General features: G+C 40.6%; 1 protein-coding gene across 1 annotated transcript in view; it reads right to left on the bottom strand.

Annotated features, from left to right (window-relative positions):
* Window positions 1–6154: 6154 nt before the first annotated feature.
* ARHGEF18 (Rho/Rac guanine nucleotide exchange factor 18) overlaps window positions 6155–23707 on the bottom strand; it is a 46649-nt gene continuing 29096 nt past the window's right edge. The window contains exons 13-31 of the mRNA XM_059831736.1: window positions 23288–23429; window positions 22372–22484; window positions 22070–22210; window positions 21346–21596; window positions 20496–20621; window positions 19115–19232; window positions 18439–18687; window positions 17523–17599; window positions 15100–15278; window positions 14615–14706; window positions 14116–14304; window positions 13301–13438; window positions 12134–12255; window positions 11644–11700; window positions 10912–10959; window positions 9848–10315; window positions 8974–9301; window positions 7141–7263; window positions 6155–7050 (exon numbers count right to left, since the gene is read on the bottom strand). Coding sequence (XP_059687719.1) covers window positions 6890–7050; window positions 7141–7263; window positions 8974–9301; window positions 9848–10315; window positions 10912–10959; window positions 11644–11700; window positions 12134–12255; window positions 13301–13438; window positions 14116–14304; window positions 14615–14706; window positions 15100–15278; window positions 17523–17599; window positions 18439–18687; window positions 19115–19232; window positions 20496–20621; window positions 21346–21596; window positions 22070–22210; window positions 22372–22484; window positions 23288–23429 — 3122 coding nt within the window. The 3' untranslated portion in view covers window positions 6155–6889. The remainder of the gene's footprint in view (window positions 7051–7140; window positions 7264–8973; window positions 9302–9847; window positions 10316–10911; window positions 10960–11643; window positions 11701–12133; window positions 12256–13300; window positions 13439–14115; window positions 14305–14614; window positions 14707–15099; window positions 15279–17522; window positions 17600–18438; window positions 18688–19114; window positions 19233–20495; window positions 20622–21345; window positions 21597–22069; window positions 22211–22371; window positions 22485–23287; window positions 23430–23707) is intronic.

The following is a 23707-nucleotide window of genomic DNA, read 5'->3' on the forward strand; positions in this document are numbered from 1 at the left end:
AAAGAGGAAGGTTTAGCATAAAGCTGGTCATTGCCTATGGCCTCAGAGTGATTCATCCAAATAGAAGGAATGTGGTTTGGGTTTCGGGTTAATTAGCTACAGATTTTAAAGAGAGACAAGGCAGGGCGGAGCTGCTGGAATACCGGTATGAGCAAGTTAACAGCTCTGAAGGCACCGCCATCCTGAAATCACACCCTCCTTGTGAAAAACGGAGAATGCGTCTCACAGACGAGGACGGTGTTATCACTGATACTGTCAGTCAAGGTGTTCACAGTCACCGAAGGAATGTCTGCTCGGCTGTTGCGGCAAGAACTGCAGCATAACACAGAAACACCCACACGGGTTTGAACACCGATGGTTGCAGCAGCAACAAACTTCTAACAGATGCAAATTCTGCCCGAGATTTAAACTTGCCCCTGCTGAGTTCCAGGCAGTTCCCAGTGGGAATCCGTGCTGCAGGGATCCCTCTTGGCAATGTTAACTCTGGATCTCCCTGATCCAGGCTCTTCTGTCTTTCTAGAAAGAATTCCTACTGCTCTGACACATGATTCTGGCTGCAGGAGCGTACAGTGCAATTAGAGAATAAAAATTAAACCCACTGCTCTGGAAGCAGCTCCTCGTAACTCCTGTCCTAGACCGTCCCTCGCAGCTGTCCCCCATGAAATCACTCTGATTCCACTTCTTGCTGCTGGAAAGTATTTAGAAATGGACACGAAGTCACTTGCCTTGCTCTAGCGACAAAGCGGGATGCGAAGGCGCGCACAGGCAGTGACCTCCAGCGGCCACTGCGGCTCGGCTGTCTGGAAGCTGAGCAGAGCAGATCTAAGAAATATTCTCTTAAATTCCTTTAAGAATTGTGCAAGCAAAAGCTTATACACACACGCACACTTTAAAACTCCCTTCGCTAACACGTCAGTCTGTTACTTCCCATAAAGATCAAGTCATATTTTAAACACTGGTGCGCCTGGAAGTTTTTGATTATTTACATACGTTGGAAAAGTAGAAAAACTTGTGTTTTTCTAATTGAGTTCCAGTTTGTGCCGCAACCCAGATGTCAACCGCACTGCAGAGACCGAGGAGCACAGACTGTATTCTACTGACTCCTGCACACAAAGAACCTGCGTCCTCCAAAGATGCTTTGATGGACACAAAGACCTATTGCTGCGCAAAGCAATTCCCAGATTCCACCACTGTCACAGTCACATCCAAAATGGGCTGAGGGTTTTCCTCAACGCTGGCTACAGCGCAGGATTCTGACGATCAAAATCACACCTCTTCCTTGGAAGAGCACCGATCCAAGTCCCAGTTCTCCCACTCTCCCCCCAGCTTCGCATCTGTTCTGATCTCCAGAAATTATCTGAGGTTTCGGCATTTGGGCTAGCTTGCCAGTATGCCACAAGTGGGGATTTTACCAGGAAACGCAACTTGCTGACTCTGGAGCCGGGAAGCGCTCCACCAGCCAGAGGCTGTGGGATGGTACCGGGAGGGAGGGCTGCCAAATTGGCACAAGCACTAGGGAGAAAGTTTCTATTTTTGTTATACTTGTTCCAAATGGGAACCGATACCGCCTGGGACAGAGCCAGGCATGTCTCACGCTGGCACCATGCAAAGTACCTACACGCTAATATAAGCAACTCGGTTGAGTTCACTCTCTCACGAGTATGCTGAGTTCAGACATTTTAGGACCAGCTGATTTTTTCCTAGGGTGCTCACCTCGCTGGCAAGGTCTGCTGCAATTAGTACCCTCCACTTAACGCCTCCTATGCTCCCTCCTCTCCTTTGGAAAACTGTCAGGGTTTTGTTCATATGGCATGTTATTTCTGTCCAGGGTAGAAATGAGAAGCATGTTGAGAAGCGGCTGCTGCTTTGATCTTTGGTTCAAACAGAAAATAATAAACAATTACATATACGTATTAAGACAGTCAGTTTTTAAATGCCTTTTTTTTTTTATTGCTAGAAGTTGGTTTCAGTCCTATTGCAGCTCTGAAATCCTTCAGTGGAGAAACATTGCAATCATTGTAAAAATCATCATTTGGTGTGCTAAGATCAAGTATACAGTTAATCAAGAGTGCACAACTCAACAGAATATTAACATTTAACCATCAACTTTACAAATAAAATAAGGACTACAAAGATGTTGCTACTGCAGTATCAACAGTAAAGGAATTATTTACAATGTTTACACCCTAACAAAAAACAAAACCAAACACTTCCCCAACAAAATGGTCAATTTAACCGTGGACCATGATTATTTATTAAATCTTTACAGTGCAAGGTGGGCCTAGAAACCAGACCTAAGACTAAAGAGCATCAAGAGAGTTCACAGCTCCGAGTGAGATGCGCGCGGTTATGCCAACAGGATCTACTCTCATGAGAGATTTCCTTCCAGGTATAAACAGAAATAGAATTTGAAATAAACTTTTCTAAAGTGCTCCAATTTCTTTCAGTACAAAAATATAAAAAACTGATTTATAAACATGGCACAAATGGTACGAACTGGAGCTCACACAAATGGTATTTGATGAATAACACACTGATGGTGAGTGATAAAGAGCCGCCAGTGGTTACAAAGATGTTGGGTCTGGCCTCGAAAGAGAGAGCAGGGGAAGAGGCTTTTCTTTTACTTTTCAGCAAGAAGGTCAGGCAAGGACAGCACATGCATAACCTGGCATCAAGATTTTTTTCTTGTAGATGTGAGAACTGCTGGGGAAGACAACAAAAACGCTCCAAATTCCCTTGCACGGGGGCACAACACACAGGGACTCCACTGAGCAGCACCGGGGAGCCTTAGCTCCTATTCTGAAATGAAATACGTATTTTTAACCCTTTCCTAGTTTAAGTTTCAACTTTCATTTTAAATGCAAACATCAAACACCAAGTTCCATGTATGCAGGATCATCTGACTATTACTCAGAAAGACAAAACTGTCTGCAAATTATTTAGAATTGCTCCTACCTTTGCAGGAATGCTATTACCTCGATGAGCAAGCATCTCTAGAAATACCAATTCTTCTGCCTCACATTGGGAAATGATTAGCGATCTCAATTTGTGGGACGTGCCACAACTACAATTCACAGATAGCACAGTTGAAAACTAGGAAAGCATTTACAATACACGCAGGGGAGATGTGCTCGGTACTAGTGAACGTGGAGGGATCCTCAGTCTGAAATACAAAATGACCGTATTCCAGATGGGAAGGGAAGGAGGAAGCATCCTTTACACCGGCGCTAAAATTGAAAATCAGAACCATAGAAACAGCCTCTACATTGCAACATCACAGTATTAAAGGACAAACATGACAATAAGTTTAAGGCTGTGACACAAAGCAAAGGCGGCGGCAGTTCAAAGCTCGTGCTGTAATTTCCTCCACACCCCAGCTCAGAAAGAAGCCAAAAGGCACCTGGGAGGCACAGAATTTTGAACTGTCTAATCCTCAGATATCACTTAAAAGGAAACTTTTATCTGAAGTAATCAAAAAGTCAAACTGAAAGGATATGACTCAGAATCAATAGCAGGTTACTTAGCCCAGGACACAGCAGTATTTTGCAAACTAATTTGCCTAGAAGAGTTACTTTTCTAGGAGATTTGAGGAGAGAGTCCAGAACTAGCTCACTCAGCTGGAGTGATCTGATAACAATTTCACAGATTCAGTTTTGCAGAAGTGAAGAGACGACCCATTATTCATTTAAAGAAAATATCTTTCATTTGCTTCCCTCAGCCTTCTACAAATTTTACCGTACTCTGGTATGGTAAACTCCGCACTAGCAATGAGATATCACAGCATTCGCCAATTCTAAAACCTTCTCCACGCCGGGTATGGTAGTGACCAGGAAGCCACATGAATCCCTAGTATGGCACTTAAATGACTTTCACCCAAGTGAAAGAAGCAGCAGTTTCTATTCAAGGTGAAAACACTTTTCATAAAGCTAGCTGCAGCTAGACATGTGTATTGAGAACAGATAATGACTTTTAAGGTAATTTCTCAGTTACAGACTGAAGACCCATATTCCAAGGAGCTTTTGGGGTGCTGAACCATCAGCCTAGCCTGTAACAGTCCTGGGTCCATTTGCTAACAGCCAGAACTTACTCGAAGCACTGCTGACAACGAATATTAATAACTGTTTAAGTTCAAACATTAAAAGAAATGAGACCTCACTGCAGACTTTATTTTCCAGATGTCACTGTTCTATATCTGAGTTCATTCATTGCACAGAAGAAGAAGAAAGTAGCCAAATAAGCCCCTTCAAGTCCACAGAACACTCTCTCCCATACTTTAGGACAGGCACAAAATTAAACTAAATAAATGTTTCCAAAAATTGTTTTCAAATACCCAAACAGAGACATCCCTCTTTAGTTGAGGTGGTTTATTCCACTAATACAACTTAGCTTTAGGCTACAACCCCTAAAAACCTGGTAATTTAAGGCAATGGGGGCATAGAGTTTTCACTAGGAGTGGCCCAAACCACAGCACAAGGGAGAGAACATGCTGTGCATTCTTGCTGCTTCACTGTATGTTTCCAGGAGAAATTACACGGGTATCAGAGATGACTGGAGTCTCCACATCAGCTGACTGAAAAATTGGTTCTATAGAGCTGCTGGATCTCACATGCTGGCTTGATCAGAAGTTACATTGATTTTAAGAAGAATTCCCCTCCACTCCAACCTAGCTTTTAGGAATGCAAAAAATGAATATTGTGTAGAACTATGTTCTAACCATCATCAACATCATAACACATCAATGCAAAAATCACTATGTTCCCCACACTGTTTTCTGCAAATCTAGCCACTGATAATCTGTGTGAATTCTGCAATGCTGATGATTTACCAAGCAGTCCTTTGGTATTATAGTGAAGCGTGTCCAATTCCATGGTAATAATTTGTTAGGGGGTGGGGGAGTATCACCGGTCTGGTAACAAGCCAGATGGTCTGGAGTTTCCTCTCATTGAGCTCAGTGCCACTGCTTCAGGCTTTTATCAGTATCACTTGAAGACGATCACCCTGAAATCCAAGGACCATTACAGCAAGGAGTGCTTGCTCCATAAAACCAATTCAGTATTTCATAGCTTATCTTTCCCCTCTCACACTGACCAGTAAATTTGGATTTTTCAAGTTAGACAATAACCCAAATTATCACCACTTGAAAAGAAACTCTGTATTTGCTGCTGAAAACGTATAATGTTTCTTGCATTGTAACTACTGAAACAATTTTAAAACTTTCAAGCAAAGTGATGTTACAGCCTCAAAGAACATTACTAAAGTCACACAGGGCCTAACCACTGAGAAAGCATCAATGATCTGAAGGAGACTGACCAATTGCCATTTGATGCCATTGCCACACGACTGGATGGAGAACTGACCAGGCATTCCATCCACTGGTGCTAAAAATCACTTTAAATCAGGGTTAAAGATATGAAAAAAACTATTATCAATCATGTTCTGAAAGGTATTAACCCAAGTTTTTAAGCGCTGAGGGACTGATTTCTTTAATTCTGTAATAATACCCTCTAAACAATCTTTCCTGTGCTCAATATATCTGACCAGTCACATTCAACATATATTGGAATACACATCCTTAAGTGATGTGTGTAATAAAGAACTGAGATACAGAGTGAAGTAATAGAATACAACAAAATAACTGTGCAAATTACTACAAAGGGAGATAATGCCTTTTGAGCAGAACACTTAATGTCATCACCATTCCATGATTAAGAACTGACCCATTTAACAAGAGGTATCAAAGCTGGTTTAGCTGTAAGCAGCTAAACCAACAGAGGTTTAGCTAAGAGTATTTTTTTTTTTTTTTTTTAATTTTAAAACCAAACAGTTCTTATTCCCTTCATTCCTAACACAGTGCTGCAGAGATGTCTCTGCAGTAACAGCAGCTTTGATAACTTCTGGTACTTGGAGTAAAGTTCCAACAAGTTAACAGACAAACAAGAGATGCAGAAAACTTAGGATTAAACAAGACAATAAATTACCGCATTCAAACGCTTCTTATACATGTCTTCAGCAAAGAGCAAAATCCAAGTCTCTGAGTTCATTCTGAACCAACTCATGAGTTTTGCTTGGGAACCTGGACTGCTCTCACTAACATGGAGAGCCATCCAATGTCTCCAGGGAGACAGGTATCCCGGTGCAAGCTGACGGCCAATGAAATGTGCGTTTAGTCCAACTCTTCATTACCGTTGTATATTCTCACATGTCCAACCTTCTCATCCACAAGCAGGTGGAGCTCCTGACCCTTGAAGACTCTGTTAAGAAGCTTACCTTCTCTATTCCACTGTCGCTGGCCACTGAGCATGTGCTCCACTGAATTCACTGAAGAAACAGAGACGCTAGTCTGGCTCCTCTGAGCGGGTATCACAATGTCTGTCACGCCTGGCTGTAAGGAGACTGGCTTGCTAGTCAACTAGTTATCGACACACTGTTAGCATAATCCATTACCGACCATGTACCTGTGAAAACGGATTTAAAAATTCGTACCCATTTTGGGGCCTACTACTAAAACTTTTTACATAAAAATCTGGGCGGTTCAACATCAACTACAACAATTTACAAGATGGTGCCCACAAAGAGCGTACATTCTCCGAAAAGAGCAAATTACAATAAATGGCAGCATTTTAATATGCTCTGAATTTATATACCCACGCCATGTGTCAATACATTTCCACATTTGGAGAATTTAAAAGCAAATTGTTACTACTGTGCCCTCATTCTGAGCTGCTGGCAGAGAAGCCAACAAAGTTGAACAGTAATCCTGGTCTGGTCCTTGCTAGTAGTAACGGAGCAGGGATGAAAAGACATCCACGTCAGGTCTCTGTTGCATCGCACGCTGGGGCCTGAGTTCTTGAAACAGTATGTCAGAAGATTAATCTCTGAATGGAAAAAATTAGAAGAAAATTACATCTTCTTTGCTGGTGTCATCTTGCACATTCAACAGACTTGGCTGAGAGGTCACCAGGGTCTGAACATGAACGTTATTGGGCTTGAACAGGTTCGCTGAGGCAGATGAAAGGGATTCCGGCTGAGCATCTGTAGGGCCATACAATTCTATAGAAAAAATTGGAAGAAGACAGATTCATAACACTGCACAAAGAGCCTGAGGCATTTCCATGGACATGCAAGTTGGTCAAGACGTACCTGGTTGGAATGCAGTGGTCTGGCTGCTTGGGAGGACGGGACTTGCCGATCGTCTGCCTCTCAGGACACCTTCCTCTCGTCCAACAAGCCTGGGGGGAAGCAGCTGCTTCTGATCAACAGATGCTAAAGAAAATATTTTACAAATTAGTATTTGAGGCTAGCAGTACTTCACAAATGTCACTATTTCATGCTGGGCCCCACTGCACTGACACCTTGGCATATCCAAGGAAGCTGCTATACTACAAAGAGCTGGTGCTTCTGTTGCAAGTTACTTAAATTTTCTCTTCAGCTGTTTAGGCTGTGAGTACTTTCTCTCTCCTGTTGCTTGAAGACTTCTAATTCAGTTACTAGCAGCCCCTGACAACCACAGATTTAAAACCTAGCATTATAAAGCACAGTAGAGAAAAAAAAAATCATCTTTGTCCTTAGCATTCAAATAGCAATGGCTATTTGTGCTACTTTTAACAAGCAGAACTGTGATGAACATTTGTCTCTGCCCTCCATCTGTCTCACAGCTGCTCAGCAGCAGAGTACGTTGATTCTGGTGTTATGGCCTGTCAGTTTCTTAATTCAACAATAAAAGCAATTCATGAAAAGGTCACTCTGGATCCAAAGAACTTACATTCCTTACACATCACAAAACCCAAATTCAATACACAGTATTTTGCCTCTGGTACAGAAAGTCTTGTTCCATTTTATTCCAAGATCTATATATGGGCATAACAAGCATGCATCCCACTACTGCTCATGAGAGAATAGAGACCAATGTATTTGTGTTTTGTACCTTTCATATAAATTCCAGAAAAAACACCATTAAGTAAATTTCCACTGCAGAGATCATTATGTAAGAGCTATTAAAAATAAACTTGGGGAGATGTGGTATTAGAGCTTTATTTTCCCATTTACCAGCATTTGGTATTCAGGGTAAGAGGATATTAGGCTTCATTTATGTGCAAAAACATAAGCAAGTTTGCAATTATACTAAACTTTAGGCACGGCAGAGACAGATGTTTCTACAATGTGCAAAAGAGCTTCCCCCTCCCTTCCCTAGACAGGTTTGGCCCTAAGTCCACTATAGTAGTGTAGGCCCAAGTGACGGGTAAACTCACCAAGTCTGAATCCTACGCAAAGCTAAAAAGATAATTTTGTAACATAAAATTATAGGCCATTCTCCTAAGCTGGCAGTAAGGCTATTTTAAGTGGTAAAGAAAAAGTGGTTTTTACCATGTCTGTCATTGGCAAAGATCACTACTTTAGTACCTCGCAGTTAGCAGCAGAAATTACACTATGACAGAGTGACTGTATTTTTACTTGCTTCTATTTCTGACAAAATTAGCCCCTTTCAACTCTACAACACACACAGCAACTCAATTCTGGCCTGGAAATCTGTATTTGATGACTGACTGGTGCTAAGAAAGGCACTGCATTCAATGTCATTACAACTCTAGACAGATAGTGAGGAAAGGTTAAGCCAGCCTCCAAACATTTCACTCATGCGGAACAAGCAAAACATTCGCTATTTTCCTTTAACACTACAGTTAGGGAAGAAGATTTTACATACAGGTTTACAAACTCTCACCATCATTCTGTCCTGTTGGACTACAGAACTCCATTTTCAACATTATCCCTTTGGGCTACATTTCGAATTTAAATGGTAGACACATGTAACTCCTAATGTAAGGATTTTAAGAGCCTACTAACTGCAGTAAGCACACAAACAATTCGTAGTGTATTAATTTCTGGGTTCCATATGGGTAGCCAGAGGTTTAAACTACAGTGTTCTGTCTCCCTGGGATGCTGGCAGAGATCAGAAATGCATTTAAATACACTTACCTGAACTGTCTGTCCTATGAGATGCTTTGTTCTTCCCACCTTTCTCTTTGCTTCCTTTTGTAAAAGTGGCCAGCTTAGTAGGAATCTGCTGCTGGACTGCAGCTGGTTTCTGTATCTGATTAGTTGCGCTCAGGAGATGTATTGGCACTTCATTCTTCAATGCAAGAACCGGACGATTCTCCAGGGTGGTACTGTCCCTACGAACCAAGTCTGGCCGTTCCAGGTAATCCAGCCCGGAGACGCTCACTCTCACAGAGGTTTTCAAGACGGGTAAAGATGGTTCCCCCCCTTCTCCATTGAAGCTAAGAGAATGACTTAGCATCTGGTTCTACGTGAGGAAAAAGGCATTCTAAGTCAAATGGGTATTTTCACCCTCTCGGACACAATGAGGAGAGACCACCCTCAGCCTTGAGAACATAAAGCACTTTCTAGTGAAAAATGCAACAGGACAGGCGAAGCCCAAAGCATGCTGGCAAACAGAAGGAAGAGCAAGACTGTAAGTCTTTGAACACTGAAAAGAACATCAGCAGCTCCAGGCTGCTTAATGTTGCACCTAGCAAAGGAACGCAAAAACATACAGCATTAGGCGATGATAGGATGGACAGATAGCAGGACTTTAAGACACTAACAAAACAATTCTGTTTCTGTCTTTTTAAAAAATTATTCTCATTACCGACTGTCTGTGTGGAATCTCACAGACACTGGGGAACTGCCAAGCTCTGATCTCTCTGACAGCCATCACCAGCTACTTCAGGTGATGGTTTAAGGAGCCCAGTAAAAAGCAAACACGGGTTAGTGCTGCAAAAAGGACAACCTTCAATTCAGAGACAAGCAGGTTAACAGAAACAGAACTCCAAGAAAATGAATTCCTCACCTGTCCCATTTCTGGGGAGAATGTGCCTGACACTGTGTTCTGCTTCTTCAGCTTCCTTAGCTGATCTAGACGCTCCCTCTCTTTCTCAACTGCTCTCTGAGCTTCCCGCAGTCTCTCTAGGTCATGCTGATAGGCCTCTCGCTGCCTCTCAAGTTCTTCCCTCTCCTGATTCAACTTCTCTCTCAGCTGCCGAGTCTCCTCTTCACGCTCCTGCAGCTGGGCTTCTGTGCTTTCAAATTCCCTCTGCTGCCGACTCCTTTCCCGTTCCAGGCGCTGCTGCTCCAGCTTCAGCTGGCTCTGAAGTTTCTGTACATTCATCAGTTCTTCTCTCTGTTTTTCAAAGTTCCGCTGTTTCTCCTGCTCTAGCAGCAGATTTCCTCGTGTAGACTGCAGCCGGTATTGCTTCTCCCGGTCTACCACGGTGGCTCGTTGCATCTCAATGTAGCTGTCCTGCTGAGATATCACTGCCTGGAGGGGAAATAAGAAGTTCAGCGTAAGGCACATGGGTTCAAAAAACACGCACAGCTAAACAAAAGACAACAGCATCTACCAGGTTAGATCACAGAGACTTTTGTCTTCAAGAGCAGATCTAACTTCCAGCTTGTATGGCCCATCGTAACTGACACGATACTAAAGATGGCTGAGCAAATAAGTTATGCTTACATATGGCAAAATTAATGTTTCTTGGACCTAGAATTATTACTCTGAATCCAATCAGTCAAAATATTGCTGATTACAAGGTTACAGTAAAAACAACTAATACAGACACACATGTACATCAACAACAACTTTAAGAAGCGAGCACAGAGAGCAGATGAAGCTCAAAGTAGCAAAAGTATTGCATTTAACTGAGCAGGAAAAAGGAAACAATTACTCAAGACAACAGATCTAACACTTCCTTCAAAATACCAGACACAGTGTTGTTTCCTTGAGTCTCAGGTCTTAAATTCTGCACTTCACTCTAGCTTTAGGGGATATTTTCAAGGTAGCTCCTCTCCACACACGCATAAATTTTATTACATTTAATGCCTAACAAACCTCTTGGATAGTAAATAGTGGCTTACCTGAAGACTGAAGAGCAACTGTAACAGCGTTTGTATCCTTTGGACAAGCTGAAGAGGTGGGGAGGCAAGAGGAGGAAAAAAGGCATTAGACACTTGAACAGAGCTCTGTTTTGATGCATTAGACTTTTTTTTTAAAAAAAAAAACAGTGAGCACAATCAACGGTATCTGTACAAAAACACACACAATGGAAGCATGGCTACAGACTACTCTAACACAGTAACAGTCAACAGAGCAATATGCAGGCACAATGAATTTCAGTATATTAGTCCTTGCACAGATGTAAATCAGTGCCCAGCAAATCTCAGTGGGATTCCAGGGAGCGATCTCCATCATCGGTTTTCTTCACATGAGCTATTTAATGAACACTTCCTCCCATGCTCCAGCAGTGAGTCACTACACAAGGTATAGCACTCATGGGAGATTCAGAGGCAAGTTTTGTCAGTGAGCTGAGGATATGCAACCCCTCCAAAGATGCAGGAAAAGTAGCTAGCCAGCTCTTTGAAATGTTTGTCTACGTACCCAGAACCCATCTCGGTTTTGTAACGGGACTTTATCTCTGCATTCATAATGCGTTAGTCATAAGGAACAGGCTGTTAATGTGCTTGTGGTTCCACAGACATTAAGAATACTGAGTTTTTTGGTGGGGTTTTTTTTGTTTGTTTTGGTTTTGCATGCTTTTATTGCAATATGGCTATTTCCCATTAGATTTCCTAACAGCAGAAGTAACATACCTGAGACTCTACGGTGGGCTGAAAACCACGGCTGTCATCCAGCCTTGTTACATCACTCTGTAAAAAAGACAAAAACAACATCTGCGCTAGAGACACTTGTTGGGCATTGGTAGTGCTGCCAGAACAAGCTGGAAGGGTTCGTCTCCTTAGGGAACAGCATTTGCTGCTGGAGCAGCGATTGCTTCCATACATTGAAGGACGTATATCAAAAATACTTAAATCAGAGGCCAGACTGAAACAGATGCACAGTGATGGTACAGCATTAAATGAGCAAATGTAAAACCAAATTATCATGCCTCTCAAGTGCTAAGCTATCAACTCGCTCCACAAAACATCCTGAATAGAGTCCAGTAATTTGACAGACAGAATTCTGTTACAGTTGAGCCCTACCAGCTATTACGACTCTTAATGTTGCGAGATTTATTCTGCATCACTATTATGAGGAGGAACATGAGGAAATGCATTTAAATCATGCATAAGCCCAACATACAGTTTGAGATCCTTCTTCTGCATCAGAAGGGAGGTCATGGAGTTGCACATCTGAACTTACTGCAGGGCCTCTCCAGTCCCACTGTCTCTGGTCACCACCACTGTTTTTCCTAAAACTACCACCTGAAAGAAGAGTGGAGTATGAGTAACTCACACCAGCACAGGGCCTGCGAAAACTCATTGCATAACAGAGCAAGCAGAAAAAAACCCGTGACTTTGAAGTTGGAACCAATATGCAACTGCATGGCTTATCCATGCTGATTCAAAGTGGAAGAGCAGACAACAGTGACGAGTAGGACTGCTCAGAAAAGTATAAAAACCTGAGGAGAGTGGGTTAAGATAAACAGAGAGAGTAAGTTCAAATTACGTTATACTATTTTAAGTGAAGCAACCACAATGTATGCATGAAAGCAATCGTCTGTGGCTACTAGAATTGCAAGCTTGTAACATGGGATACTTGTTAGCAGAAAAATTCTATTCAAAGCAGCACCACTGTAAGCATAGAAGGAGGCAGGGGGAGATGGAAACCATACTGTATAAAGCACCTATAGTATGACAGACATGTATAGCCTTTCACAGACAACAGAAAGAATTCTAGAGATTAACAACCTGTGAAATAAACACCATCTTATTTTTCAATAAAGGCATGAAGCAAAAATGGAGATAAATAGTATCTAGTACTTCCACTAATTTCATTAATTAACTGATAAAACATCTGTGCCAAAAGGACAATTTATATTATCTAAAGATTCTGCAACCCTCTGCTGACTGTGCAGATACAAAGGGAAGTGGAAAAAAGTTCTCATGATTCAGTAATAAAAGCAGGCAGACGAATTCAAATTTCCGAGGTTTTCAGGCCAAGCTTCCCCCCCCCCCCCCCCCCAACAAAATTAAAATTGTGTGTGGAATTGTGGTAATTAGAAAGTATGGGTTAAGGTAATGCCCCTAGCGTAACATCAACCGAGCCCTACTCTGCTCTCTAGTGTTGGTATTGGAAGCAAACAATACAACATGCTAGAAATTTGCTCTTATCCTTCTCTCAGAGCCCGGTGAAGCTTCCTTATATCAGAGCCTCACTTAATTCATTGTTCTTATCTCATTCTCTGTACAGACAAACATAGCAAAGAGCTAAGCAGCTCAGAAGAATGCTGAATGGTCCCTTTCTTACTTTTATTTGAAATTGAGGGACTACTGTCATATCCTCCAAAGGTCTCTGCTCTCCTGGGGAGTCCTGACCCAGAGCCATCTTCAGGCTGACAGGATCCATTGCCTAAGTGAGTGAAGATAAGGTTCTGGAGATTTTCAGCTAGGAAAGAGGAGAACATGTCATGTAAACAGCCATTCCTATGCAGTGAGACAAGTGCATGATGCTAATAAGTTAAAAAAAAAAAAATTTCAACCACCAAGTACATTAAAAGTTCGGGCAGTTTGAGAGATTTCCTGCAGTACAGAAGAATTTTCCTTCATGACTAGCTCTTTACGACGGGATTGTCATATCGCACATATAAAGATGACCTCTTCCTTGACTGCAAGTTAGATTATCAAGCCTTGAGTGTTTTTGTTTGTTTGTTTGGTGCTTTTTTTGCAAAATAAAACCGATTTGTTTCTGCTTATTTTCTTTCTAAATATACTATCTTTACATAGGCTATCTTAATCTATAACCCTCAAATAATGTTATATTTCAGCATTGTTGTATTATTAGAGCATTCAGTTACCCATCTGAATAGAGTTATTCTAAGACTCCACTGGTTGAGCCTTAAAAATAAAAAAATCCAAGGTGTGGAGAAAGTTTCTCTACCTAAAAACACAGGTTGACTTTACCTATCTTGCACATTGGTTCTGAGAATAAGGAAGTCTGAACAGTGTTACATAAAAGTATTATGTTATTACAGGATGATTTTCAGGATCTGTACTTAGATCCTATGTGCTTATCCCCTCCTCTGCATCTGAGTGAATGCATACACATTCCCACATTGCATTTACCTTCTGTCACTGCGGACTTCAAAATAGCCTCTCCTTGCAGATTTTCCGAGATATCCCCCCGAAGAAGTAGCCTAGATCGGGATCCTTGGGAATGGTCTTCAAACCCATTCATTTCAGACATTTCTAGATAAATCTGTTGCTTCTCAGTTAGACTTTGCATAATCAGGTCATCTTTCATGTTCAAACGCTCTAAAGGAAGAAACAAACTCAGTTCTGCCTTCTTAATTACTGTCAGAGTACAATGTTCAGTTTGGAAGATTATTATTCATTTTACGGTCAGAGCATCAAATGCAGAGATATAATTAACAGTTAAGGGGAAAACTCATGGAGCATACAAAGCTTATTAGACTTATTTAACTTAACTATTTCTATATAATCTTGCACTACCTTGAAAGACTTATGAAGGAGAAACTTGATCACATTATGTGATAAAAGAATAGGTAATAAATCACAAATGATGCTGAGAAGCAGCTCGTGGAATATATAACTAAGTCATTACCTTGAAAATCTTTTAACTTAGCAGCTCTTGCTTCAGCCAGCCTCCTCTCTGCTTCAGGTTCATTAAAAGTTCCTCCTTCTTCATCAGGACAGCTGTAAAAAGGGGGAGACAGATATATGTTTGATTTGCACATTAGATAACTTAAAACCATCTCAGGATTCAACCTGAAGCTTTTGCCCAGGATGTGGTTTATCCTGTGTGTCGATCTTCCTCCCTTATCCAAAGCCCTGTTGCATTTGACATCAGTGAACCAAATTTTTTCTTTATTTTTTAAAAAAGCAGAATAAAGTCTTTGGCTGGTTTTCATTGCATCTTTATGAGTGACTTCTACCCAACGAACACAAACAGAATTGCATGCTTCTGTCTTATGAAGAAAGTTTAGGGATAGTCAATGTATTTTTACGATAAATTTACATCTATGAGTCCTGCAAAGAGAAGACAGGTGAGCAAGAAATCAAGTCTTCTGGCTTTCACTTGTAATTTACCTTTCTACAGCTCTGCGGATGTGTGCCATCCAGGAATTCCTCTCCTCTTTCGAGCTTGTGTGAATTTCATACATTTCTGGTCCTTTTAAGGAAGCGCTAATTAAGAACATTGCCTTTTCCTCATTAGCTACCTCTCTTACAATCAACTTTTGCAATGAGATAACTGGTGGCTTAGAGTCCTGTAAAATAAAATATAGTTTATTACACTACATTACATACGTTCTTTAGGGTTTGTGCTTCCTAGCTCCCCCTGTTTTCCTACTTAGACAGGGCCAGCATGAGCCATAACATCGCAACACTATAATTTTATTGCTATGGCCTTGTCACATGACATTGTGATCTTTTACTCATCAACCATAGATCAAAAATGTAATTTCAAAAACAAGAGGTCTTGATACCTGATTGAATATTAAAGCATGCATCAATTTAAACACCTGAGGATTCCTACTGGGTTCCAGAAGTCAAGAACAGGCTCAAAAATTTTGCTCAAAAAGAGGCAAACTCCAAAATTTGAAAAAGAAAACAAAAACCTTAATGACACATGTGAAGTGAAAGAAGAGAACAAAAGGAAGCGTTAGAAGTTCTAAGTTGGCAAGTTAGCTACAAAAGAAATAAAAACAACACAGAGGTGATACAGCGTGCCATCAGGCCCTGTGAATAACAAAACAAGGTGAAAGATAGTGTATTGTATAACTAAGGATTAACTGGATTAGCTGTCAGTCTTTGCAATGAAAACAAATTTACAGGAGGGATATTAGTTACTAAAAACCCATCTATGCTTCACACAGCACAGGTCCAATACACGTAGCCTAGAAAGATCCTCTCCAGAAGAAGACAGCTCTTTAACTGCTGAACCTTCACAGCATAATCTAGAGTGACAGTAAGAAAATTGAACTGGGAAACAGACATCAGGAACACTACGTTTTGCCAAGTTCTCTGAGCAGCTGTACTGCAATTCAAGCCATGAACAGAGGTCACTGGAAAAACAGAACCACTGAGAAGATCCATTTGCCTCTCTCACTTGATTTATCTATGGCGAGGTGATATCTAAATTTCAAGTGAACTGTATACATACAGAAATGCAAAAAACTGATCAGTCTATAACTGTAAGAGCATGTTACTGGAGGGAAAAAACCCCCCACCATGTAGCAGAGATCAGCTTTTGGGGACTGTCATAAGAAACTGTGTGACATGTGCTCACAGAAAAGAAAAGTTACTAGGGAACACATAAACCAGGGCATGACCTTGCAGTGGAACAGCTATACTGACTAAGAACATGTATGCACGGTTTTATTTCCTGGGAACGATGCTTTAGCCTCGATGTAAGCTACTCACACTTACCCAAAGCAACGGCAGTCATACGGAAAACTGCCACAACAGTCAAGACACTGTACATTGACAGTATGTTTTTCCCCCTCTATGAACTTGCTCTTCTGCACATAGCTCAGACACGTTTTGGAAAACAGGGCAGAATTAGTCTATCAGAGTCAATGTCATAAAATGAACTGTTGTTCAAAGATTCACCTAATGCTCTTCAGGAGGGAACAACTTCCAGCCATCCTGATTTGTGAAAGTATCCCCATTCTGTGCATTAGAAGATGGTTAATTTGAAAAGCAGTTGCTTTTACAGCCCTGAGGTCACCAAAATAGCTTTTGCCATTAGAATTCAGCTCTAATGTTAATGTCTTGAAAAAAAAATAACATCCAGGAAAACAATGACATAAAATAGTTTCTCTGTTACTGGTTCTATTACAGCCGTAACTGAACTAGATCAGGACAAAATGTACACATTTAACTGCTCTGAGGATACCTGTGGAAATGCCCTAGAAAAGCAAGCGAATCACTGAGTGTTCGAGAGTGCTGCGGTAATTACAACTGCGTTTAGTACTTACTACATTTACTTCAGGAAAGTTCTCTGCCTCCAGTAAATCTTAGGCTGCTATGACCATGATTACCATGCCCCTAACCATAATGGAAGATTCTTTCCCTTCACATTAACAAACAGAAGCAGACCTTACTTGCGAGTGCCTTTCAAAGCACAGTTCTAGCATGTTTAACATATAGGACTTGTGTAAAATAGCAGTCTAACAAAGTTCAGTGAAAAGGAAAGTCACAGCACAAGAAAAGGAGAATCAGTGAACCTCAGAACACGCTCAGGGCATCAGAAACCCACAGGAGATGTGGCAGCTAGAACTGGCTGGCGCAAGGGAACATTATTTTGCACTAAGAGACAGCGGGAGGGATTCAACAAGTACCAGAACTGTGTCAGAAAAAGTGATTCTAAGGCTGGTTTATTAACTTAATTTTCCTTCTGTACCTACCATAACAAGTATCGAACATCTCTAACTGTACTTCTTCTGTAGTTACTGTCACTTTCATATATACACTAAGTGAATGTATTAAATAAGGAGAACAATACCTACCACTGATGCAAATGTGTATTTTTGGTCCTTTTCTTGTAAGAGCAACAGTACATCAGTTAACAGGACTGCCAGAATATCTACAGTAACAACAGAGAAGAGAAAAAAAAAAAAACAAACAGATTTTAAAGCAGAAAGGCTGGTCCAGACTCAAAAAATCACTTGACTTAAGTTTCCTGTGGGTCAGGAAAGAGCATGTCAACATTTGCTCTACTGGGTCTGCTAGTGCCTTCCACTTGGGTTGTCCACAGACAGCTTGCAGTCGTGCAGAACCAGCACAATACAGAGTGGATTTAAAGCTTGAAAACACCTACGTAGGCATCCTACACATCGATTCAAACACTAACGAGGGAACACATCTCCCTCAACAGAAGATTTTTCTGGAACTGCAGACGTTCACAGTACCACCTACTCTTGGCTGCATTTTATGTGCCATTGAAGCTTCTTGAACACTTGAGCAACGAAGCTGTTAAAATATTCACTGATGGACACTGTTTTGATTTTCTGGCAAAACAGACATTATGCAGAATGAAGGTGTCATGGGGTTGACACGACACAATTTTTCAAAGTGTGAACCAGAGCTCACACAAGATAATGCCTTTCCACAGAAGCCTACGTCAGTATGACTCAAAACTTTGTCATCTATCTAAAGACCTCCCTCTTGAATTGGAAAGCAGATCAGACAGATAATAAGCAAACAGCATAAGGAACTTATTGTGCACCATTATAGAGATGCTTATTGGACAAGCCAAGAATAGAACAAGTGCTACTTCCTCCAATATCCTATTAAAAAAGCAGTTTATTGTCATCCTATTTCATACTTAATCGATCAGTAATAAACAGTTACTAAAAAAATAAATACCAAACCCCAAAATCATCTTGTTTCCTAGTTGCACCTTTCCCCTTGCTGGTCCTTTACCTTTGAGTCGCCCTGATGCAGCTTTCCAGAACAGCATCCCATCCAATAGAAGCCGCCTCCGTCCCATGTCATCCTTCCGGAAGAAAAGCCCATTCTTGCATTTCCCAGATGATTTTAGCTCCATTTTATGCATAATCTCTTTAAGGCGCTGCCCCTTCTCACACTCATTTACCATGGCATCTACATGAGTGATGGTGTCCTTAATTAAACTAAGGGCCTGGGTCAGCTCTTCATAATCCCTAGTTCCAGCTAAGAGAAAAGAGTAGCAGTCAGTCACATCTTCAACTTTGGAATGCAAGATATGAGCCACCCAAATGTATTTTAACATGAAAGTTCCACACTGAATATCTAACAGTATTTCCTAAGAGCTGAAGTTTAAACATAAAATAAAATAAAATATCCTAAAGCTCTAGATCTCTAATGAACTGACAGGCTTAACTACTACGGTTTTGTGGTTGCAGACTTGAAACTGAATGCTGCTCTTGATCCTCTAATGAGGTGAGACTGATCTGGATCTGCATCTAGAACGGCATCTTCAGCTAACGAAGAAGTGAGAAAGCAGGTATAAGGCAGTACCAGCCTGTCCCTCCTTGTCTGAGGAAAGAACATGCAAAACACGGGAGAGGAAGGATCAGCAGACAAGTGTGAGGCTTCCAGGAAAGACTAAACAACGTACCTTCTGTATTCTGAATAATACGTTCCACCAAGACTGGATATTTGGTGATGCGCTGTGTAACTAGAAGGATACACTCCTGAACACCAAGTCTCCTCACAATGGAACAGTTGCCAATTTTCTAGAAAACAAGACAGACTCATCACATCCATTGTATATATTGCTCTTCTAACTCCCTCACCTCTCCATTCACACATTTTCCGTCTCAAAACATTTTTGTACAATTAGACATAGCACCACAAAACTGGCTGCGTTCTTTGACTAAAGCAAAACTCCTGCTAAGATTAAAAAACTGCTTTTATTACTGGAAAATAATTTAGGTATTATTTTCAACTACTGTTAACTAAATCTGGAACCAAGCAGAGAAAGTTCCAAGCCTGAACTGTTTGACTGCCTATTTGCTAACTGATTGCCTTTTATAATAGGATCAGTCCTTAAATACATAGAAGAGTACTGTATTTTTAAAACCAGACCCAAACACCCAACAACCAAATTACATCAATAATGAATGAACTAAGTGTTTATTTTACCAGCGCACGTTCACCAGCAGGCTGATCTACAGAAACACATTTCTGTTTAGAAAGGGAAGATTGTAAAACATCAGAATCCCACTAGTTCGTATGACTACAGGTACAGAACAATCCTGACAGCAGAATACAGTACCAAGATCTTCTTTACAAGGACGGAGGCTATCTATTTTAGAACTCTGGTCACTTATTTAGTTCCTTGAAAGTAAACGGTTCTCACTTTTAAAGACACCTAGTTAAGAAGAGCTATAAGATTAGAGCTATGTTGGAAAGTTCACACAGTATCACTTACTGATGACTGGAAAATGAGAATACTTAGGACTGTGCAATGCCATCTGAGATTCAGGTTACAGGCTTCCACTTTGGCTGCGTCTCTTCAGCCCTTCCTATTAATTGCACATTACAGTGTATAGCAGATAAACAAACCACCCTGGAGCCAACCTTCTGGTTTTGGAAAGATGACGTAGTGGGCAAAACTTGACTAAGAGTACTTGCTTCTTCTATAGTAGTTCATCAACAGCATTTATCATTGATTTAATTTATTATCAAGCTAATTTACAAAGGTGGCCACACAGCAGAGCAGTCCAGTGATAGAGCCATGAATAGAGGAAATACTCTATTCTGCAGTCCTATGTGCTCTCAAGAGCTGCCTCAAATTCAACATCTGCTAATTGTGGCTTTGTGTCCAAACAGCTCAAAAGATCCAAAATACAAGAAGCTAAAACCCCATCAAATAATGAGAATATGCCTCTAACCCTGCCCTTCAAATTTAAGAGATCTTCAAGTACAAAATAAAACATAAAGTGGTCAAGTATATTTTGCACAGTCAGAACGGGAGACTTCTGGTTGTTGTTTACCTTTATTAAGTTTTGGAACTTCTTATTGCTTTGGAGCAGGTCTTTATAGTGACTAACAGCTTCATTGTGTCCACAACAGAACACACCGTATTTTTCTTTCATTCTCTCCCCATTTTCACCTGAAAACTAATTGGAAATATAAGAATGAAAGACATGAATAATTAAGAGTAGACCTACCTCCACTGCAAGACCCAGGTTTAACATGGTTTTATGGTAACTCATTTCCGAGACATTTCTTTAATATTTCAATTTCTTCTGTACCAGAGAGATTTATGCAGTGTGACAACTGAGAGCTTGGAATACCACAAGATAATCAAATTTAAATTATGGTTGTCATTATGAGAATTTTAAAAAGGATTTCTGGGCCTCTGCACTTCAAAAGGCTGCGGACTGTAAAAGGTGAAGGGCAAAAAATGGTCACAAAATATGAAAGAAATTGTTGCACTGACTCCATACCAGAACGGGTGCTAAAGCTGTAATGAATTCAAAGGATCTCTACTGCATTTTTAAAAGGTCAGAACCAAAAAGCTCGGCATTAAATGCAGGAGAGCCATGTTTGGGATGGACACCAGGAATATGTTACTTTACTTTTGGAACAGATGAAAAATAGAACCAAACCATCTGCAGTTGCATATCCCACAACACGCATACGCAACATGCCCAAAGAATATTTAATGAACATTTCATATTATTTGTGACCAGATATGTTCCAGGAAGTCACGCTCACACATTACACTGGGAATGTAATCTTAAATCCAGTATTAAATCAATCTTTACATAACATTAACCTTACAGTTAGCTTTTTAGAAATTTAGTAGTGTCAACAACATTGGTAGAATTTAATTCACACCTGTTTTACCAAGATGTCTCCAATGTTCTGGATTATATAATTTCGGTCACTGCCTTCTTCCAAGGATTCCTTTCGTCGTTCCTTTAATTGGAGCAGAAACTGCCCATGCATCTCCAGCAGCTCATCCACACAGGGGAAGAGCTTGTTGATGACTGCATTTGGGAACTGCAGTTCCTCTCTCATGGCTTTGGAGTATACCTTCAGCATTATTTTCAGTGTCCTAACATGGTGCATTTCAGTCTGCATTAGTTCTGGGCAAGGGGAAATAAAAATAAAATCAGAAGTCATTTATATTCTGTGCAATGACTAGTGAGATATAAAAGAGCAGGCTCCGAAAGCCATCATCTTTTGCATGACCACCTTCTTCACCACAATCTTTGCATTACTGATGTGAAGCTCCTAAATTCGCTCTGCTAATCTCCCAACCAAACAGTGACTGATCCTACTTATTTAATGACATCTCCCAGCTGCAGTTGAGCTATTCCCTAACTGTACAGCTGGGCTTTGCTGCTTACACAGGCATACTGAAAACTATGGGTTGCTTAAAATCATTAATAGGAGTACACTATGTACACTAAGACAAGTAACAGACTTGAAAATCTTCACTCAATTTTAGTTCTCAAGCACAAGTCAAAGTGGGAGCCAATAAAAACAATTTCTGCTTTGTTTCAAAACAGTAGCACTATGAAATGGAAAAAGTTATAAGAATAACAAATACTCTTACCATAAATGACATCTTGCCTTTTTACAACGTCTTTCTTTTGCCTTTTTGCATAAGACTGTTCCACTGCAACACTCCAAGACTCTGCCTCAAACTCATGAGCATCTGTTTCTATTTCACTTCGGAGGGATACAGAATATGCATCTAGACCAAAAGCACATTCAATTTCAATTATTATTAAATTGTTTCCCGCCATATCACTCATTACCATCATTAACAACAACAAGAGTAAAAACATCTCAGTGCTGCTTTAAGACCATGTAAGAAATTGCGTAAGAATCCTAAAAAGCACAGAAATATCATACCTTCGAGAAAAATGGAGTCTGCTGTTGAAGGTGCAAGTGAGACAACATCATCTGAAGTCTGCTTAAATTTTATAAAGCCTGAATCCCCTTCATCCATGTCTCCTGAAATTAGTCTAAATGGCCAAAGAAATTAGACCAAGGGACCAAAACAGAATATTAACATTTTTTTAAGCTGCTTGACAAAAAAACCCAACTACTTTAACAAGCATCTTTCCTAAACTATAGTGCAATTAACTTCAAATAAATATATAAAAGCTATCATTGCACTCCAGCTTTAAACAGTCAAATTGATTTAGCAACTCCACTACTGAAATATTACGGTTTTAATTAGCGCACCATGAGCAAGTATGTAACTTCTGGTATGACATTTTAAAAGACATCACCCGGTGACAAGCCACAGCCAGTTCAGAGTACAAAGGGCACTTTCACTGAGAAGGGAGCATAACTGTGGCACATAAAAAGTAAACAACTACTTAAAACAGTGGATAGCTTTGGATTAATCTACTATTTTAATCAAGGTGTCCTGCAATTTAAAACACTGCTGTCTCCTACACTAGTCAGAACTAGCACAACTTAGAATAACTGAACTCAGAAGTGATTACGGAATTTCAACAAGTCTGAAGACAAACACACCCACGAAAACCATAATCTAGACAGAGATACTCAAATACTGCCCTATTTCATATATCTTTCGTGACATAGTACAGAAGGACTAAAGAAAAGGTGATTTAAACAACAACAAAGCTTACTGTTCAGGGAAATGAATTTCAGCACTAAAAGCTCAATAAATCTCTTCTGAGCTTGAAAGCAAATGTGAGTTCTTGCTTTAGTTCTGTAATTGTTTTTCTTTTCACACTGGGGGAGTGGGGGGGGGGCAGCAGAAGCTAGTGAATTAGAAGAAAAGCAGTTTACTTACCCAAATTTATTAACAGCTCCAGCAGTATTCAATGAAGACTGAGAATTTCCTCTTTGGGCGATAGTCATACCGAGATTCCGTGATAGTACTGGGGTGCCATCCGGTCCCAGGAGACTTCGGGGCTGCTCCTTCAAAGAAGCGGCTAGAGAGGCAAAAATTGAATTGGTACTCAGAAAATGAGGCGTACACTGCAGATCGCCTGCTCTCAGACCTCTCTCTGAATGCGGACGGAGAACAGACAGGATCTTGGACGTCAAGAGCTCATTGTCCAAAAAAACATTCTCATTCCATTTTCTTGAAAAGGAACCACAAAAAGACAGCTCAGGATGAGCTGGAATTGTATTGCTTCTGCCGCTGCTTTTTGAATTTGTATTCCCCATGCTTACTACTGGCTGCCCTCAGACTTGGCACAGTAAAGTG

Source organism: Gavia stellata, chromosome 32 (assembly GCF_030936135.1).
Source record: "Gavia stellata isolate bGavSte3 chromosome 32, bGavSte3.hap2, whole genome shotgun sequence".
NCBI classification, from domain to species: domain Eukaryota; kingdom Metazoa; phylum Chordata; class Aves; order Gaviiformes; family Gaviidae; genus Gavia; species Gavia stellata.